At 39.2% G+C, this 19,108-nt stretch overlaps 1 protein-coding gene across 2 annotated transcripts; it reads right to left on the reverse strand.

The window, feature by feature from the left end:
* Positions 1-945: 945 nt before the first annotated feature.
* Positions 946-19,085, reverse strand: LOC122222889 (cytochrome c oxidase assembly protein COX16 homolog, mitochondrial). 2 transcript variants are annotated; one of them, XM_042943656.1, is made up of 5 exons: positions 18,637-19,010; positions 16,794-16,865; positions 11,917-11,979; positions 7,964-9,042; positions 946-2,663 (listed from the first exon to the last, which is right to left on the reverse strand). In XM_042943656.1, the coding sequence occupies exons 1-4, from the start codon at positions 18,703-18,705 to the stop codon at positions 8,920-8,922; spliced, it is 327 nt and encodes a 108-aa protein (XP_042799590.1). In that variant the 5' UTR covers positions 18,706-19,010; the 3' UTR covers positions 946-2,663; positions 7,964-8,919. The 2 variants fall into 2 exon arrangements, with proteins under 2 accessions (XP_042799590.1, XP_042799589.1); XM_042943655.1 differs by lacking the exon at positions 7,964-9,042 and having other exon boundaries at positions 18,637-19,085.
* Positions 19,086-19,108: the final 23 nt, after the last annotated feature.

The raw sequence follows: 19,108 nt of genomic DNA on the forward strand, positions 1-19,108 counted from the left end.
CCCCACAAAAAAACTGAACTATCAATAGCCTACTGTTGACTGGAAGCCTTACCAATAACATAAAGTCAATTAACGCATATTTTATATGTGTATTATATACTGCATTCTTACAATAAAGAAAATGTTAAGAAAATCATGAGAAAATATTTACAGTACTGTACTGTAAGAAATCAGCATAGAAGTGGACCCACACAGTTCAAACCCATATTGTTCAAGGATCAACGCATGTAAGGATATAAGGAACATGAAAAGAGGAGAGTACTACTGTTTGAATCTCCAACATCTATACAAGTCTCTAGTGTATGGCAAGTGCTTAATAAGTGTTCAATGAACGAATGATGATGTAAGTGATTTTAAAATTTTTTTTTTTTTCAACGTTTTTTATTTATTTTTGGGACAGAGAGAGACAGAGCATGAACGGGGGAGGGGCAGAGAGAGCGAGGGAGACACAGAATCGGAAACAGGCTCCAGGCTCCGAGCCATCAGCCCAGAGCCCGACGCGGGGCTCGAACTCACGGACCGCGAGATCGTGACCTGGCTGAAGTCGGACGCTTAACCGACTGCGCCACCCAGGCGCCCCATGTAAGTGATTTTAATAAAAGTCTTCTCTGCCGGTCCCTTTATCCAGTTGGTGCTGTGAAGGAGTTCTGTGGCACATTTTGTTCAAAAACACTTTCTCCCCTGGTTTGATAGAAAAAGCAGCTGGAGTGAGCCAAAGAACTGAGCTGTTTAAAAAAATTTTTTTTTATTTTTTTTTAAATGTTTTTATTTATTTTTGCGACAGAGAGAGACAGAGCATGAGCAGGGGAGGGGCAGAGAGAGAGGGAGACACAGAATTGGAAGCAGGCTCCAGGCTCTGAGCTGTCAGCACAGAGCCCAATGTGGGGCTTGAACCCACAGACTGTGAGATCATGACCTGAGCTGAAGTCAGACACTTAACCGACTGAGCCACCCAGGGGCCCCAGAACTGAGCTGTTTTAAAGCTTCTGGCTCTGTGCTGCCCACTAGAGGAGCCTGAACTATACCAAGTGGAGCCTGTTTTAACATTCTTCATTGAATAAACATTTTTTAGCATGTGTTCATCTAGCACTGTTACAAATGTCAAAAACAGTGTCCCTGCTCTCAGGAGCTTGTATCCTCACACACAGTCACAAATGGAGATATGCAGGCTTTATGACCTTTAGAAAAAAATAATGGTCCCTACCCGACCCTTTGAACTGCGAGTGAATAGGAGGGTTTGTTCAATTGGGAGTCAGGATAACTAAAGTTCAGCCCAGAATCATCTACTAATCACCTGGGTGACCTTGGGCAACTCGTCTCTTTTCCTCTGGCTTCATATTCCTCTTCTGTAAAATAAGGATCTTATTCAAAGATGGGTGATCTTTTGAGAAAATTTCACATTCTCTTATTCTGACACCTTAATAAATGCAGGCCCTACATCAATTGTAGGAGAAATGGAGGCTTTTAGCTGGCATAAACTGATGAAGCGTCTAGATTTTTTTCTAGCAAAGAGTAGGAGATGTTATTTTCTGGGGCCAACTGTGGCCTGAGTGCATGGGTTGGCACTTGGCTATCTATGGGCTTCTCTGATCTTTACATACCAGATCTTAAGAGAAAGATCATGGTAAAAGCAATTAGCAAAGGAAAAGGGGAAAGAGGGAACAAGACAACTGTGGTGCTTCTTGATTTCCTTAATGGGAGAGGAAAGCAGCAGATAGGGGATGGAAGGCTGCCTGTGGGGCCTTCACAATATTGTAAAGTCCAAGGAACTGCTTAGGAGTGGACACCTTTACACCACTTTTTCAAGATGTTTTCCCTGTGTGCTTCCCAATATACTTAGTCTGCTCGCCCAGGCCCTTCCCACAAAAATCACCAAACAAGCCTGAAGAACCTCCCTGCTGGGCCTTTGTTGGTGAAGAGCTGGGATTTCCGAAAGTGGGGTGTTTTCTCACACACGGTGTCCAGTGTAGGATTTGGGAGTTTCTTTTCTTGTTCCCCAATGCCTGAAGAAAACTTGATTTGCCCCGAAGAAATTCTCCAGATCAAGGAAAAGGCGATGTGCAAGGACATCATCCCTTTATGGCACAGGAGTAAACATGCCCCCCGGCGATGACATGGACTGGTGACTCATGCTGCTGAGGGCAGACCTCAGAGCTACCTGCCAGGGCCACTGTCCCAGATGGTCCCTCCCCACTCAGGTGCCCACCATGTGCATCTGGGTATGTGTACATGTGTCTGTGGGGAGCAGGATGTTTGTGAAGCAGCGGGTTCGACGGCCCACCGGGAAGCTTTGATTATTACTGCCTGCAGGCATCTGATGCTCAGGAGCCCTGGTTTCTGGTGTCAAGGTTTATGTTGGCAAGAGAAGGGAGGTGAGAAAAAAATAGGAGAAAGCGGAGCACAAAGCACGAAGGCAGAGGGAATAGCTGTAGAAAGGGAGTAGAGCCCAGCTGGTTGGCAGCTCCTCAGAACACCAGATGTGGAAGATTTTCTCGTCTGTGCTTTGTTAGGACTCCTGGTTGTGCAGTGCAGGGTTCATGTGGTTCTGATGCGCTGAAGGCATCGGCAGGTCCTTGGGGAGCCAACTCTGCACACAGAGGACACAAGTAGCTGAGGCGGCCGAGGCGATTCCCCCAGCCTGGAATCTCCTGGCCCCACGGGATCTAAAGGGAGAATGCAGAGGGAGAACAGTCAGGATTCAGGATTATGGGACCCCTATAGAGAGAGCAGCCCTACGCCAGGGCTGGGCTTCACGGAGTCAGAGCCGCCAAATTCAGTCTTGTGTGGTCTTAGCACGCCCTCTGCTGGCGATAAGCAGTGACTCTAAGGCTTTCTCACACCAGGATGCTGGATGGGAGCATCACAGACGTCTCGTGCCTCTCAACCCTGTCGTCCTCGAATCTAGTCTCCACTCTCAGTCTCAAAAATCCCACTGCAGCAATCTGTCGTCCACTTTCCCCCTATCATTTGCTGAGGCAGCTAGAAGGTTTAAACATTGTTTAAGGGTCAAAAGGCAGAAAATCAGTTAAAAAAAAAAGTTTTTTTTTTTTTAATATATGAAGTTTATTGTCAAATTGGTTTCCATACAACACCCAGTGCTCATCCCAAAAGGTGCCCTCCTCAATACCCATCACCCACCCTCCCCTCCCTCCCACCCCCCATCAACCCTCAGTTTGTTCTCAGTTTTTAAGAGTCTCTTATGCTTTGGCTCTCTCCCACTCTAACCTCTTTAAAAAAAAAAAAAAAAAGTTTTTAATGAATTATTTGAAGCCATGACTTCAGACAGAATGTCTATCATCTGTAAGCAAACCATTTTTCATCTACTGGTCAATGATAGTACCAACCACTCCTTTATCACCTATCTTCTCTGCCTGTTTCTCTACTGAGTGCCTCGCATACTTCACTAGGTTAACTGGCTGAGACAACTACAAAACTCCCAATTCACAGGCAAGTTAACGGAGACTGAAGTGGGTTATGTAATCTGTGTAAGATTTGTAATCTGTTTGTCATGTTCGTAATCTGACAAACTGACAAGATTCCAGTTCAAGTCTATCAGTTTGTGTATTTTCCCACTGAACTTTGCTGTTTGCAGAAGGGACATAGATCATGCAGATCTTTCCACACAGGATTGTTACTGATAGATGTCTGTGCAATGTTATTAAAATACTGTTTTAGATGTGACATTTTGTTAAGAACTTCGTTATTACTAATAATTGTTACCTATTTCATAGCTAACATCTGTCAAGTACTTTCTCTATGCCATTGTTCTAAGCTTTACATAACTAACTCACATCAACTCTATGATGTTGCTACTGTTATTCCCATTTTCCACATGAGGAAACAGGGCCACCAAGTAGTTAAATATTTTTCCCAAGACTATATATGTAATATATGTATATTTAAATCATCGAATGTAACGTTCCTCACTATGGTTCCTCACTAGTTCCCTGTGGCAGAAAAGAGCTTATTTTCTGTCAAGTGGTTTTCTGCATCTTGATAGGATTATGTGGTTTTTACTCTTAATTCCATTGATGTGGTATTACATACTAATTTTTTAATGTTGTCAATCTTGCATTCCTGCGATAAACCTCACTTGATCATGATGTATAACTCTGTTACTGGATTCGTGTGCTCATATTTTGTTGAGGGTTTTTACATCTACATTCACAGGAGGTATTGGTCAGTAACTTTCTTGTTATGTCTTTGGTATTTTTATCAGGATACTAGTTTCATAAAATGAGTTAGGAAATGTTCCATTCTCTGCTACTTTTTTGGAAACGTTTGTAAAGAATTGGCATTTGTTCTTCTTTTGAATATTTGGTAGAATTCACAACAAAGCCATCTGGGTCTGGGTTCTTTGTGGGTATTTTTTTTTTTAAACCAATTCAGTACCTTGTTATAGGTCTATTCAGATTTATATTCCTTCTTGAATCGGTTTTGGTAGTTTGTGTCTTTCTAGGAATTTGTTTATTTAACCTAAATTACCTAACTCATTGGCATAGAATTGCTTATAGCATTCCCTTAAAGTTTTTTTAACTTTTAATTTCTGTAAGGTTGCTAGTAATGTCCCCCTTACATTCCTGACTTTAATAATTTGGGTCTTGTTTCTTTTTTTATTTTAATCAATCTAAAGGCTTGTCGATTTTGTTGCTCTTAAAAAAAAAGAACCTTTGGGGGCGCCTGGGTGGCTCAGTCGGTTGAGCGTCCGACTTCGGCTCAGGTCACGATCTCGCGGTCCCTGAGTTCGAGCCCCGCGTCAGGCTCTGGGCTGATGGCTCAGAGCCCGGAGCCTGCTTCCGATTCTGTGTCTCCTTCTCTCTCTGCCCCTCCCCCGTTCATGCTCTGTCTCTCTCTGTCTCAAAAATAAATAAATGTTAAAAAAAAAAAAAAAAGAACCTTTGGTTTCATGGATTTCTCTATTGTGTTTCTGTTCTCTTCCGTTTACTTCTTTCTAATCTTTATTTACTTTCTGTTTGCTTTAGGTTTTGTTTGCTCTTCTTTTTCAAGTGTGTTAAGGTGAAAGGCTAAGTCACTAATTTGAGATCTTTTCTTGAAATAGATGTCTATAGCTACACATTTCAATCTAAGTGCTGTTTTGATACATCCCGTAGTTTTGGTATGTTGTATCTTCATTTGGATTCACCTAAAAGTATTTATTATTTCCGTTTCGATTTTTTCTCCAACCAGTTGGGACATTCAATTACATTTCATTTTCATATACATGTAAATTTCCAAAATTTTCTCTATAGTTGATTTCTTACAGTCCTAGAACATGTTTGAAATTAGTTTGATTGAAATCCTTTTAAATTTATTGAGGCTTGTTTTATGGCAAAAAGTTTATCCTGGAGAATGTTTCATGCGCACCTGAAAAGAATGTCTTCTTCTCTTGTTGGGTAATCCATAGATGTCAGGTCAAGTTGGTTTACAGTGTTGTTCAAGTCTTCTATTAACGTAGATAGATGGTCTTCTGCCTAGTTGTTCTATCCATTATTAAAGGTGGAGTACTTAGGTCTCCCACTGTAATTATAAAATTGCCTTTTTCTACATTTTTGCTTCTTATATTATTGGAATGTGTTGTTAGTTGTATATATGTTTTATAATCGTTGTATCTTGACTATTGATCATTTATCATTATAAAATGTTCTTCTTTGTCTCTTGGAATAATTTTTGCCTCAAAGTATACTTTTTCTGATATTAGACAGCCAAAGCAGCTCTCTTTGGTTACTATTTGCATGGTATACATTTTTCCATCCTTATACTCTGAACTTACAGTGTCTCTGAATCTAAAGTGAGCCTCTTGTAGACAGCATACAACTGGATCATGTTTTTTTATCCATTCTGTCAATCTCTGCTTTTAAATTTGTGAATATAATTCTTTTATTCAATTTAATTAATGTAAGTAATTCAATTTACTTAATGTAAATTGATAGGGGCACCTGGATGGCTCAGTTGGTTAAGCATCCAACTTCAGCTCAGGTCATGATCTCACGGTTTGTGGGTTCGAGCCCCACATCAGGCTCTGTGCTGACAACTTAGAGCCTGGAACCTGCTTCAGATTCTGTGTCTCCCTCTCTATCTGCCCCCCTTCCCCCTCCCTCCCCCACCCCCCGCTCATGCTCTCTCTCTCTCAAAAATAAACATTAAAAAAAATTTCATTAATGTAAATTGATAAGTACCCTTTCGTATATTTTTACTATTTTCTACCTGTCCTTTGTATTTGTTTCTTTTGCTTTCTTTTGTATTAGGAAGATATTTTCTAGTGTAACATTTAATACCTTTTATGATTTTTAACTACATTTTTGAGTGATTTTCTTAAAGCTTACTCAAGGGCTTACAATATACATATTACTTACCAGAATCTACTTCAGATTTATACTAACTTAATTCCAGTAAGATATAAAAACTTTCTTCCTATTTACCCTGATCTTTCCCTACTTTCTTGGTGCTATTATTTTTATACATATTATAGCTATGCATTTCACAAACCCAACAAACGTTATAATTATTGATTTATGCTCTTCTATGTATTTGGAACAAGTTTTAAAAAATTATTTATAAACTTAAATACTAGCCTTCTTATTTATCATGTTTGGTTCTCTTCTTTGCTTCCTGTGGATTCAGTTATCTGGTATCATTTCCTTGCCCCAATAAAGCTTCATTCCCACTCCATTCTCTTACTGTATTATTGTCTAATATATTACATTTCTATATGTAGATCTCAAAATACATTTTATAGAAAGGGTTCTACTTGTTCTTAAACAAATTAAGAAGGGGAAAAATTGTAATTGTACTTTTTTTTTAAGTTTATTTATTTATTTTGAGAGGTGGGAGGGGCAGAGAGAAAGGAAGAGAGAGAATCCCAAGCAGGCTCCATGCGGTCAGTGCAGAGTCTGATGTGGGGCTCGGACTCACAAAGTGTGAGATCATGACCTGAGCCAAAACCAACAATCGGATACTTAAGCAACTGAGCCACCCACGTGCCCCTGTAGCTGTACTTCGTAAAAAAATAATTACCCAATTACCTTTATCAGTGCTCTTTTGTCATTTCTTATGGATTTAACTACTTTCTGGTATCATTTCCCTCTCTCTTTCCTCAGTCATGTCTATTCTTTTTTTTTTTCTTTAGTCATGTCTATTCTATGGATGACCCTATCAAAGGCATTTCTGTTACACGGTTTTTGATTTCTAGAATTTCCCTTTACTTCTTAAAACTTCCATCTCACTGCTTACATTACCCATCTGTTCTTGCATTTTGTGTATTTTTTCCATCAGAACTCTAAACATCTTAATCATAGTTATTTTAAAGTATCGATCTGATAAATCCAATATTCCTACCATATACGAATCTGATTATAATGCTTGGCCTTTTCAAACTGTGCCTTTTGTATTTTAGAATGCCTTGTAGTTTCTTTGTTCAAAGTTGGACATGATATCCAGTTGGCCTGGGTAAAAGAAACTCCAGTGAAGAACCTTTAGGGATGTGGTGGTAATGTGAAGGGGGAGGGGAACATTCTATAATCTTATGATTAGGTCTCAGTCTTCTAGTCATCGTGGTCCCACATGACCTTCACGACTACTTTTCAGTCTTCCTCCCCACATCCTCACCCCATTTAGGTGAACAGGAAGGCTAGGAGGGGCTGATGTCGGGTATTTCCCTTACCACAGAGTTGGTTAGACTCTGGTAAAATCCAGTGTGATTAGTCTCTAGCAAAAGTCTCCTTTGAGGCCAGGCTTTTGTTAAAGAGAACAAAATTTAGGGGACATGTTTCAGAATAGTTAATTTTTCCTCCCCCTACTGAAATCACAAGATTTTCCTCTAATATTCACTGCAAGAACCTGGTGGGGCCCCAGGAAGTAAACCTCATAATAGTGTGCCCCTGGCCTGGTCTCTAGGAGTTTTTAACTCAAATTAGTCCATGCTCAGTCTCCAGTAATTAGGCAATTACCCTTTAAGCATTCCTACCTGGTGTGGCTTCCAGGTGGTTTCTCCTCCAGGCAACCTGTGATCCTCTGTATTTGCGTGTCTCAAATTTTCCAGTGGTGGTTTTGTTCTGTCTTCAATTCTCTCATGGATCAAAGAATAGTTGTTGATTTTCAGTTTTTTCAGCTTATCCTTTGTGTGAGGATGGGACGTGTGACTTCCAAGGTTCCTATCTGTTGGACCGGAAACTGAAGTCCCCTATGCAGTTTTTAAAGAAACTGCCAAAGAATTTTCTAGACCACTTGTACCATTTTACATTATACCAGCAATGTGTTTGAGATCTAGTTTCTCCACATCTTTGTCAGCATTTGGAATTGTCCCTTTTTTATTTTAGCTGTTCTAATAAATGTGTAGTGATTTCTCAGTGTAGTCTAAATTTGTATTTCCCTAATGACCAGAGATGTCAATCATTCTTTTCAGGTGCCTGTTTGCCATTCATATACCCTCTCCAGTGAAATGTCACTTTATGTCTTTTGACCATTTTCTGATTGGATTGTTTGCTTTTTTACAATTGAGTTTTTGGAGCTCTTTATATATTCTAGATAGGAGTCTTTTAGCAGATATGTGGTCGACAAATATTTTCTGGATATTTTCTCAAATATTTTCTCAAATATTTTCAGTCTGGAGAGGTATTTTCTTAACATGTTCTAATGGTATCAATGCAATCATCAGGTTAAGACTTTGGAGACTGATTAGTAGTATTATAAGCAAAACCAAAACTCTTATCAGCCTGTGATCAGTATTATTTTTCTACATAGGTTTGACATAAAATCACTGTGTAATGTTACTTTGACTTTTATCCAAAGTATCTGTCATCACATTGCTCGCATCCAGGCTTCTGCAGGTCTGAGATTTTCTTCCCACTGAATATGTAGCAAGAATTCCAGTGGATGGCATTTTTGTCAAAAAGAAAAAAAGAAAGAAAGGAAAGAATCCACTTAGGTTGTCTTAGTCTTAGTCTTAAGGATTTCTGGATTTCGTCCTTGGAGGAGGTCAGGATCTTCCCAAGGCCTGGGTCCTCGAATATTCTTCCAGTCATCAAAAGTGGAATCCTTTATTTTCTATATAGCCACAAAAATTAAAGCATATATATTAGTGTAGGAGGCATGTAGCTTTGATTAGGACATCACTGATTCATCAATGAATAAATGAGTGGAAAAAATCCAATTTTAGCAAATAAATCAACTGCATATCATGCATAATAATTGAAAAATGGCATATCTCTTAGGGTTTGGAAGTTTTCTCGCTTGCTAGTCATGTTAATTAGACTATCTTTCCCCCCCATCAGAATAAAATTATCAAATTATAGAGGGTCTACATGCTTTATTTCTGAGAATACAAAGAAAGGGAAGAAGCTGGGAAAACAAAAATCCAACTCCGAAGGTTAAACGAACATAATAATGACTAGCATGGGTTAGCATGGGTAAAGGTAGTAAGTAAGAGGGGAAAAACAAAGGTAGAGACCCTAATGCCTGCTAGAAGGAAGAAAAGAGGCCAAGATGATTTGTCCTGCACATGAGAAATGAGCCTGAGCCAGAGAATGAAAAGACATTCCCCAGAGCTGCCATGAGCCAATCCCTTTCAGTCAGTAAAACCTAGTTTCAACCAGTCTGGATCACTGTACCTTCAGTGAGTGTGAAGTATCTCTCAGCACAGAGGTAGGATAAAGGGAAGAATATAAAGGTTTCTTCACCCTTCAACACCACTCTGACAACAAGTTTTCTACAACTGCTTTATCTGTTCTCGAATTACTACTGAAATAATATAGAAAAAGAGACTCACAGAACACAGAATAGCTTATATCCAAAGATAAGGAAAATGACATAAATTTACATGGACCCTGGTAACAAAAATAAAAAGGAGCATTTCTCTTTTACTAAGAAGCTGTATAACCTTGGGGCACCTGGGTGGCTCAGTCAGTCAAGCATCCGACTTTGGCTCAGGTCACGATCTTGCAGTTCACGATTTCGAGCCCCGCATCAGGCTCTGTGCTGACAGCTCAGAGCCTGGAGTCTGCTTTGGATTCTGCATTTCCCTCCTTCTCTCTGCCCACCCCCCACTCACACTGTCTCTCTCTCTCTCTCTCTCTGTCAAAAATAAACATTAAAAAAAAAAAAAAGAAGAAGCTGTATAACCTTGGACAAGTATTTAAGCTGTCTGGGCGCTATTCCCTCCTAAGTAATAATAAAAAGGCTTGACCAAATGGTCTACATGGTTTCTTCAGTTCTCAGATTCTATGATTTCCAAAATAAGTAAAGGAAAATTTATCCCCAGACAAACCCTCCAGAGCCATCACTACTGACATAGTGCTTATAGACTGAGAAGGAGCAAGTTACAGGTTTTGAAAAACTAGTGGGGAAGCAGAGAACTGAACCACTCTCTAAATTTCACTTATAGGATGTCTGTATTAAATATATGTGGATGAACAAGATTGTACTAATTTAAGGTGCAGGAGAGTAAATTATTATGAAATGATTCAGTTACAAAAAGGTCTGAAGAAAGAATAATGGCCTCTACCCAGGTAACGTAAGATATATGCTCAAGAGAACTGAAGAATAATTCTTCGATGGGATGCAAGTTGGTAAAACAACTTCACGCGAGTGGGTTCCAAGTCTTCAAAGATCTTTGGTGAATGAAAGAGTCTCTGTGGAATTCTGCAAAACATGTACGGTCACTGAAGACTACACCGTACACGTGGTGGGCAAGACCACTTATGGCTTACCACTTAACCAACTGCTACAGAACTGAGTACGGAACGGAATCAAGAAGAAAGCAGTGTCAATACTGATTTTCAGCCCTGCTGGTGTGGGACCTCTCTTTAACACCGAGTTGCTCCTTTGGCATACAGCTTAGACACCAAAAGCTAGTCTTTAGAAATAAGGATCATGCCAAGAGGAAGACCCGCGTTAGACTCGGTCCAACAGAGCTTAAGGCCAAGCTCTGACAAGATCCTCTGGGGAGGCAATTTGGAGAATGAGTCTCATAGGGTTACAGCAGTTTAGGGAACGCCAAAGTCTTTCCACAGATCCTCCCTCAAAAAGACAAAACCGAGCTCAAAATGATCAGCCAATAATTGAAGTGCCTGCTAAAATGAGAGTCAACGTTCTTCAATGTATTATTTATAATGTTCACCTTTCAAGCAAAAATGATCAAACATACAAAGAAATGGGAAAATATGACCCACAGTCAAAAAAACGAACGGACTCCAAGAAATGGAGCACACCCTCCTCACCACATCCTATATTAAACACTTTGGTTTCTGATCAGATGGGTGGAAAATGACACCTCATTATAACTTTAACTAACATTCCTGTAAGTTTAGTACCTCTTTATATGTCTAAGAATGATATTTATTTCCTTTTCTCTGTAGTCTTTACACGCTTTGCCCATGTTCCTACTGCCCACCTAAATTGTTAAACTTTTCCGTATTGATCTGCAGACGCTCTTCATATTTAAATTAATTCATCATGATAAGATAAACAACAGTTTTAGGATGTCTCATTTAACCAGTGACTTTACATACATTTTTTAAGGCTGAACTTTTGAATTTTTATATATAAACTCATCAATCTTTCCCTGTAAAGCTTTGGAATTTTGTATCACATTTAAATCAGCTTTCTGACTCAAGACCACAGAAAAGAATCTCCATTTTTTTTTTCTCCTAGTATTTTTAGCATTGCTTTTTTATTTTTAAATTCTTGTTCTATCTAGAATTCATCCATTTATAGTATATGAAATATAGATCCATCCTTATTTTCTTTCCAAATGACTACATAGTTAGTTGCCCCGATACCATACTGTTTAAGATAAATAATTTTCTTCTGCACTGGTAATCATTTCCGTTAACCTTAAGAGAGAGCGAATCAGTCACTGACCGGGAAGACGGTTACAAAAGAGAGGCTGTATTAACATACAATACATATTAACGTATGTACCTCATACTCTGATTCCAATGACACTTTATTCATTTTCAGCTTTTTTTCTAATTCAGGATCAATCTGTAGAAAAGAAAGAGGAGCCGTAAGTTGTTCAAGTCTCTTACATTCAACTGTGAATGTAAAAAGTTATATAAGGGATGGCTGGGGTGGTGTGGCAGGTGACAAACACGCGACAAAATCTCTCCCACCCGATAGCGTAATGACAGCTAACGTACTACCACCGCTACTGTAATTATCAGCAGCCTGTATTCACCAGCACTCTTCATATGCCAGGCATTCTGACATACATTATCTCTTGTAATCCTCACCGAAACTTATGAGATAATTATTATGATGATGATCACAAGTGAAGATAATGGGACACAAGGAGTTCGAATCGCTTGTTGAAGAGGAAGAAACTGGCTTTGAAACTTGGCCCTCTGCCTCCAGAGTCCATGCTGTTAACAACCACCCTAAATGATAAATAACATAAAATACAAACAAAATAACATAAAAATACTAATAAGTATAGTGCTGCTCTTGAAAACAAAAAATAAGACCTTCGATACACCTGAAATAAAGAAGCATCGAAGAAAAAATTCAACAGGAGTCCACAGTAGTAAACAGGAGCTGATGCCATGTTACCTATGCGTGGCAAAGTGTTGAGGAAAGAAGAATGTGATCACTGAAACTGATAAACAAACAACAGAACCCAAATTAAAACAAATGGAATAGCAGAATAGTAACTGAACACAGCTTAAGACCATTAATACACTAGGGTGCCTGGGTGGCTCAGTTGATTGAGTGTCCGACTTCAGCTCAGGTCATGATCCCAAGGTCATGAGATCGAGCCCTGTGTCAGGCTCCACACTGAAGGTGGAGCCTGCTTGGGATTCTCTGTCTCCCTCTCTGTCTCTCTGCCTTTTCCCCACTCATGCTCTCTCTTTCTCAAAATAAATAAACTTAATTAAAAAAAAAAGATCATTAATACACTAGAAATACCATTAGAATAATGCACAAGAATTGGGATGAAGGAAAGAGAAGGCCTATGATGAAAGCTACATCTAAAAGCCCCAATATAGTTCTGTTGGGGATTTCAGAATTAGAGAACAGAGAGAATGGAGGAAGGGATATAATTAAATAATTGACCAGTAATTAACTGAGTAATATTTAGAAAAGCATGAGTCCTCAGCCTGAAACAACACAAGAAAAAATAACCACAACAAAACAAAAACAGCCTATTCTTAATTGAGTAATAGTAAAGTGTTAGAATATTAAGAATAGGGGCGCCTGGGTGGCTCAGTCTGACTGAGTGTCTGACTTCAGCTCAGGTCATGATCTCGCGTTCAGTGGAGTTCAAGCCCTATGTCAGGCTTTGTGCTGACAGGTCAGAGCCTGGAGCCTGCTTCGGATTCTGCGTCTCCTTCTCTCTCTGCCCCTCCCCAACTTGTGCTCTCTCTCTCAAAAATAAATAAACATTAAAAAAAATAACACAGTCATTTGGCTTTCTCTTTCAGTGATGTTTGGACCATGCTGGCATTGGTATTGTAATTGTTCTCATTCTCATTATCTAAATCTTAGAAAACATGATCACAACATTAACAATGTTAAGAATTAAACTAGCTCTATTTCAAAGGAAAAAGAAAGAATACTCAGGATTATAATGCACTTATATGCACACTTAGGTCATATTACTTGGAGCGATGCAACAATGGATGGTCCATTATTGTAGTTCCATGGTTGTTAGTATTAAGAGTCAGGAGAACAAAAAAGAACCACCACCACTAAGAATGGCGATAAGGTAGATAAGGGGTGTCTGGGTGGCTCAGGTCAAAATCACACAGTTCGTGAGTCTGGGTTCTCTGCGTCTGGCTCTCTGCGTTCCGCTCTCTGCATCCAGTTCTCTACGTTGAGCTCTCTGGTGTCAGCACAGAGCCCATTTCAGATCCCACTTCAGATCCTCTATTCCCCTTTCTCTCTGCCCCTCCCCCATTTGCACTCGGTCTCTCTCAAAATAAATAAGTAACCTTAAAAAAAACCAAAAGAATGGCATAAACTATGCCCTATGTATTTCACACGAGAATTGAAAGCTAGTGCTTTCAGTTCATTTTTTTAGCCCACCTCTTGGATTCTGTACTTTCCTTTCCACTTTCCTTACCAATGACTGAAAAGCAGGAGTTTCTGTGTTCTGGGATGCCAGACTTTCAGTACTAAAATCAGGACATTTCCAGGCAAACTAAGATGGCCAGTCACTCCAAATCAATACTGTCTTTCTCCACCCTTCTCAACACTTCTCAGCGAACTTATCCTAGTCTTTCTCAACGACATTTGTACTCTCAACCTCAGACTTGATCCCCCCCTTAATCTCAGCAATTCTGTCCTTTTGACTCCCCCTTGCTCTTGGTCTCTCAACCCTAATAACCCCAGTTAACCTCAATGAATCATCCTGTTAATCCCTCTCACATTCAGTCCACCTTATCCTCTTTATCTTGTCTGAACTCAATCTCACCCAAACACTGACTCTTGACTTCATCTGAGTTTGACTTCTGAACATCAACCAACCTGGACTTCTCAATCTCAGGTCTTGTCCTCTGATCCTTCTCACTTGAACTCTGTCCACTCAGCCTCCTCCCATAGACTTGACCAACCGCATCCTCTCAACCTTGTTCTCGTCAACCAACCTTGTCCTCTCAATTGCAATGAACCTCATTCTATTTCACCTTTCTTCTCTTTAAGCCCATCTTCTAAACTTCTCCTATTAATGCAATCTCCCTCATTCTCTCTCCTTAACTCGGTGAATGGCATCACCATTTATCCAGTCCACAAAACCAAAACCTCAAGCTGTGCAAGACATATTCATTTTTTTATATTATATACATCACATTAGTCATCAAATACTATCAATTAGCTGCTAAAAAATTTTTTTCTGGAACCCATTTATTTCTAACTTCATTGCAAATATTTTATTTCAAGTTTCATTACTGTCCATGTGTACTACTGCCAAAGCACCCTAACAGGTCTCAACTCTCCCCTTCCACCTTGCTCAATCCCCATCTGTCTTGTCCCATCCATGGCCAGAGGGATTTCTAAAATGGACATCTGACGATATGCCCAATACTCCTCCTGTGTTATAGAATATCATTTTCAACATTTAGCTAACACTCATCCAATTTTTTTTTAAAGTTTATTTTGAGAGAGAGAGAGAGAGAGAGAGAGAGCACGCACACGTGCTCAAGGGAGGGGAAGAAAGAGGAAAAGAGAGAATCCCAAACAGGCTCTATTCTGTTAGCATGTGGAGCCCCACCTGGGGCTCCAACCCACAAACTCTGAGATCTGTGAGATCTGTGAGATCTGTGAGAAACTGTGAGATCATGACCTGGGCTGAAATCAAGAGTCAGACTGAGCCGCCCAGGTGACCCAACACTTACTCATTCGTAGGGTCGTAATTCAAAGGTTAATGCCTCTAGCAAACCTTCTGTGATACCCCTTTCCCAAGTCTAAATTGTATGTCTCTAGTAATGTTTTATGCAAAACTCTAATATAGCATTTTACTGGGCAATGATGTAATTTGTTTGACTACATTTTTATACTGGATGTCTTCCAGCCTAAATTATGCTACAAGCTTTGTAAGAACTAATTTCTTGAATCTTTATCTATAGGATCTGCCACATGATAAATACATATGACAAATATTCAATAATTTTTCAAATATGTACAGTCATCCCACTTCCAAAAGTCAGATTATTATAACTTTCATCTTAAAGGGAAAGGGAAAAAAATTCCTTAATAAAATAAGTAGAATGCTAACAGACACTTTTTAATACAGTTGATAATTGCTCTATTACCCCACAGAAATCACACATTCTTTTTAAATTTAATATTTACTCTAATATCTAATATCTTTAAGACTAGTTGGAATTGGCGTTTCTCTTAAATCATAAAATTAACTGAGAAAACTAAATAGGCCTTTACTCTTTATTTTCCTATCGATAATTACTAATTAATATTATATATTATATATATTTCATTAGCAGACCTCAGTAACATTGGTAGTAAATCATATATATATTTCATCACACATATATATTTATATTTATATATAATATGAATATTAAATATCTTATATATATTTATCATATATAAATAACTTGGAAAAAACTCAAATATCACAAATGGCCACAAACAAAAACTACATATTTCTGAAAGAATTAACCAGGGTTCTTATGTAACACTTGGCTTGAATTTTTAAGTAACCGTGTAATCACAGAAGGTGAGAATCCTAACACTACCTCGAAATAGTCATGTAACCTTAGGCAAGTTACTTAAGTTCTCTGAACCTCAGCTTCCTCACCTGTAAATTTCATATGTATATATATATATATATATATATATATATATATATATATATATACACACACACATATATATAATGCATATATATATGCATTATATATATATACACACACACATATATAATTTATTATTTATAATGAAAATAATTTTCTTTTACTGTTAGTATATCAGTTTATATATCCATATAATTTATAAAATTACTGGTATTAATATGAAATGGAGAAATAAAATGGGAGTGAAACTGTCCCACATTCTTCAGTCCCTCCTAAATCCTAAAAACAACTACACCAGAGTCCATTTTATTGGAGAATACAGTATTGTAAATTTTCCAATGATGAAGAAGATTACTAAATTCTTTACATTTCATGATTCATTTCCAGATCATCACTCATGTTGTCTTACAGAATAAGGAAAAGTCCAAAGATTATATGGTCACCTTAAAAAGCAAGACAAAACTCAGACTGTTTAACACTGCATATACACATGTAAACCAGAACATACATATACACAGACACATGCTGAACACCAATTACAGTCCTTACTTTAATTTTCACAGCATCATAGCGGATTTGTGAAAACTCACGAAGACCAAAAGAACCTCCAACAATCAGCACCTAAAACAAAGAAAGGAAACAATGAAACAAAATAGAAGCGCAAAATTCAGTCTAGCTATAGATTATTTATCTAAATGCCAACAGCAACCGCTTATATGAAATCCGATAGATTATTTTTCCCGGTGAGTTGCCATTCATCTGTTCAGAGTAAGTGCAGTATATACCATTACAAGAAAACATTTTAGCCCGTTACCAAATACCAGAATCAGTACCCCATACCTTCACTCGACCTGGTTTGGACAAGAAGGGAAGGAAAGTAGCATTAACATACACCTGGTATTCCAAGTCCTCTTCTGTATGTTGTTGAATAAAGATCCTAGGAAGCATTAATACTTATCCAAGAAAGGAAATAATTTCAGCTTGAAGATAAATGTAGTACAGAAATTACGGCATATTTGACTGATACTCGATGAAAAGGATGTATCTTTTGAGGTCTTTCCAGTAGTGCTGGGTTTCACAGCACTGAATTCAACATCTTCCTCTTCAATATTATTTATATGTTTAGGATTCATATTTTGAAACATGGTCCTCTAGGTCCAGTATAGACATAGAGACAAATATAGAGTAACATGTTTGGGGGAAAGGCTACTATGGTACTTTCCATTCCAAGAAATAAAACAAAACAGGAAACCTCTAAGTATCTAGAAGGTACTTCAACACTAGTGGTTTTAAGATCTGGCTTTGGTGATTTTGAAAAATAAGAAACAAAATCATACTGGCATTCACTGGCACATGCAGGTGACCTCAGGTTAGTGGCCACAATCACAATGCTTCTGAATGGATCTCCTTTTTGGGGCAAAGGAATCTATAGAGAGGATGGTTTTTACACATGCCCTGTGATCTACACAAATATAATTACTACACTACCTTTTAAGGCAGTTTTCTTTAAACTTTTTTTAAGGTCACTTCTCTCCTTTTGTTCTGCTAAAATGCACAAAGCTGGTGTCTTCACCTACACCAACACCTATTCATTCCAAAGTAATAAACTATTATGTATTTAAAACAAAGTGGCTTTTGTCCACATGCTGTACTGAAATTGTTTCATTTACTATGACATCAAGACTTGCTGAAGCAAAATAACTTGCCAAGGTGGATCAGCAAGTAAGAGGGGTTGTTGGGCTGGATTCCAACTCTGGTTGGTGTCATGTCAACCTCAACCTGTATCTTCAAAGATGAATGAGATCTTCAGGGAACTCGGTGTAGGGCTGTAGACAAACATATAAACACCACAACTACTTTCAATGTGCCTTAAAGTTATCAATTATAATTTAGCGACTTTTGAAAGCTGTTACAGTGTGGCAGGTACGGTGCTAACCACTCAATTCACAAGGTTTTACTGAACTCCTAACAACAACCCGGGAAGAATTAAACCAGTTCACAAACCAGGAAGCTGAAATATAGAGATGCCCGAAATTGTACAGTTAAAGTAAATACATCTATTTCGACGATCCACAGCATCGTCAAAGGGTAGCAACAGGTTAAAAAGGCAAGTTTAGTAATCACCCAGTGCTGGAATAAAAGCTGGTTCTGACCTCGCTCTCTGAAGCACATCCTGGTAACTCTTAGGGAGGGTAAAAGATCCCAATACCGGCGGGGGCAGAAGTCTAAGACTGCCTAGAAGCCTCTTCCTAGCCCAGGTTGCTGCTCCCCGACGGCCGCATCACAGACCCTAGCAGCCAGGATCCTGCCCACCTCGAGGCTCCACCCCTTTCGGAATCCGGACCCACCCCTTCCGGAATCCCGCCCCACACGTTTTCCTCCCTGCGCTCACCAGCATGGGGACTCCGTAGCGAAGGGTCTTGTTCTTGCGCAGGGCGCGCATCACCGCTTGTGTAGACATGACTGAACTCTCCGACGCACTTGGACGTCTAGCTCAACAGGCCCAGCGCGGCCTCCCGAATCTCGGCAGCTCGAGCTCCCTCCCCACGAGGAAGTCCTTCACTCGCCTCCTTTCCTTGGTCTCCCGATACTCGGTCCTCCCTTGATAGGCCTCCTCCAGGCAAAAGCAGTCGATGCGTCGTAACACGCTAGCGCGTCCGGGCGGAAATTCGAGTGTCGGCGGTTTGGTTCCGGCACTCTGGTTTGCAATCGGGACTGCGGCGTGTAACCCTGTCTGTAGTCATAAGCAAATGATGTCGAAACCCGTACCTCCCACGTTTGGGGTCTTGGCCAACGTCTTCCTACCTTCCCAAGCATATAGCCGCTCTATAAAGTCAGCTAACCAAAAAGAAAAAAAAAAAAAA

Source organism: Panthera leo, chromosome B3, assembly GCF_018350215.1.
Source record: "Panthera leo isolate Ple1 chromosome B3, P.leo_Ple1_pat1.1, whole genome shotgun sequence".
Classification (NCBI taxonomy): Eukaryota; Metazoa; Chordata; class Mammalia; order Carnivora; family Felidae; genus Panthera; species Panthera leo.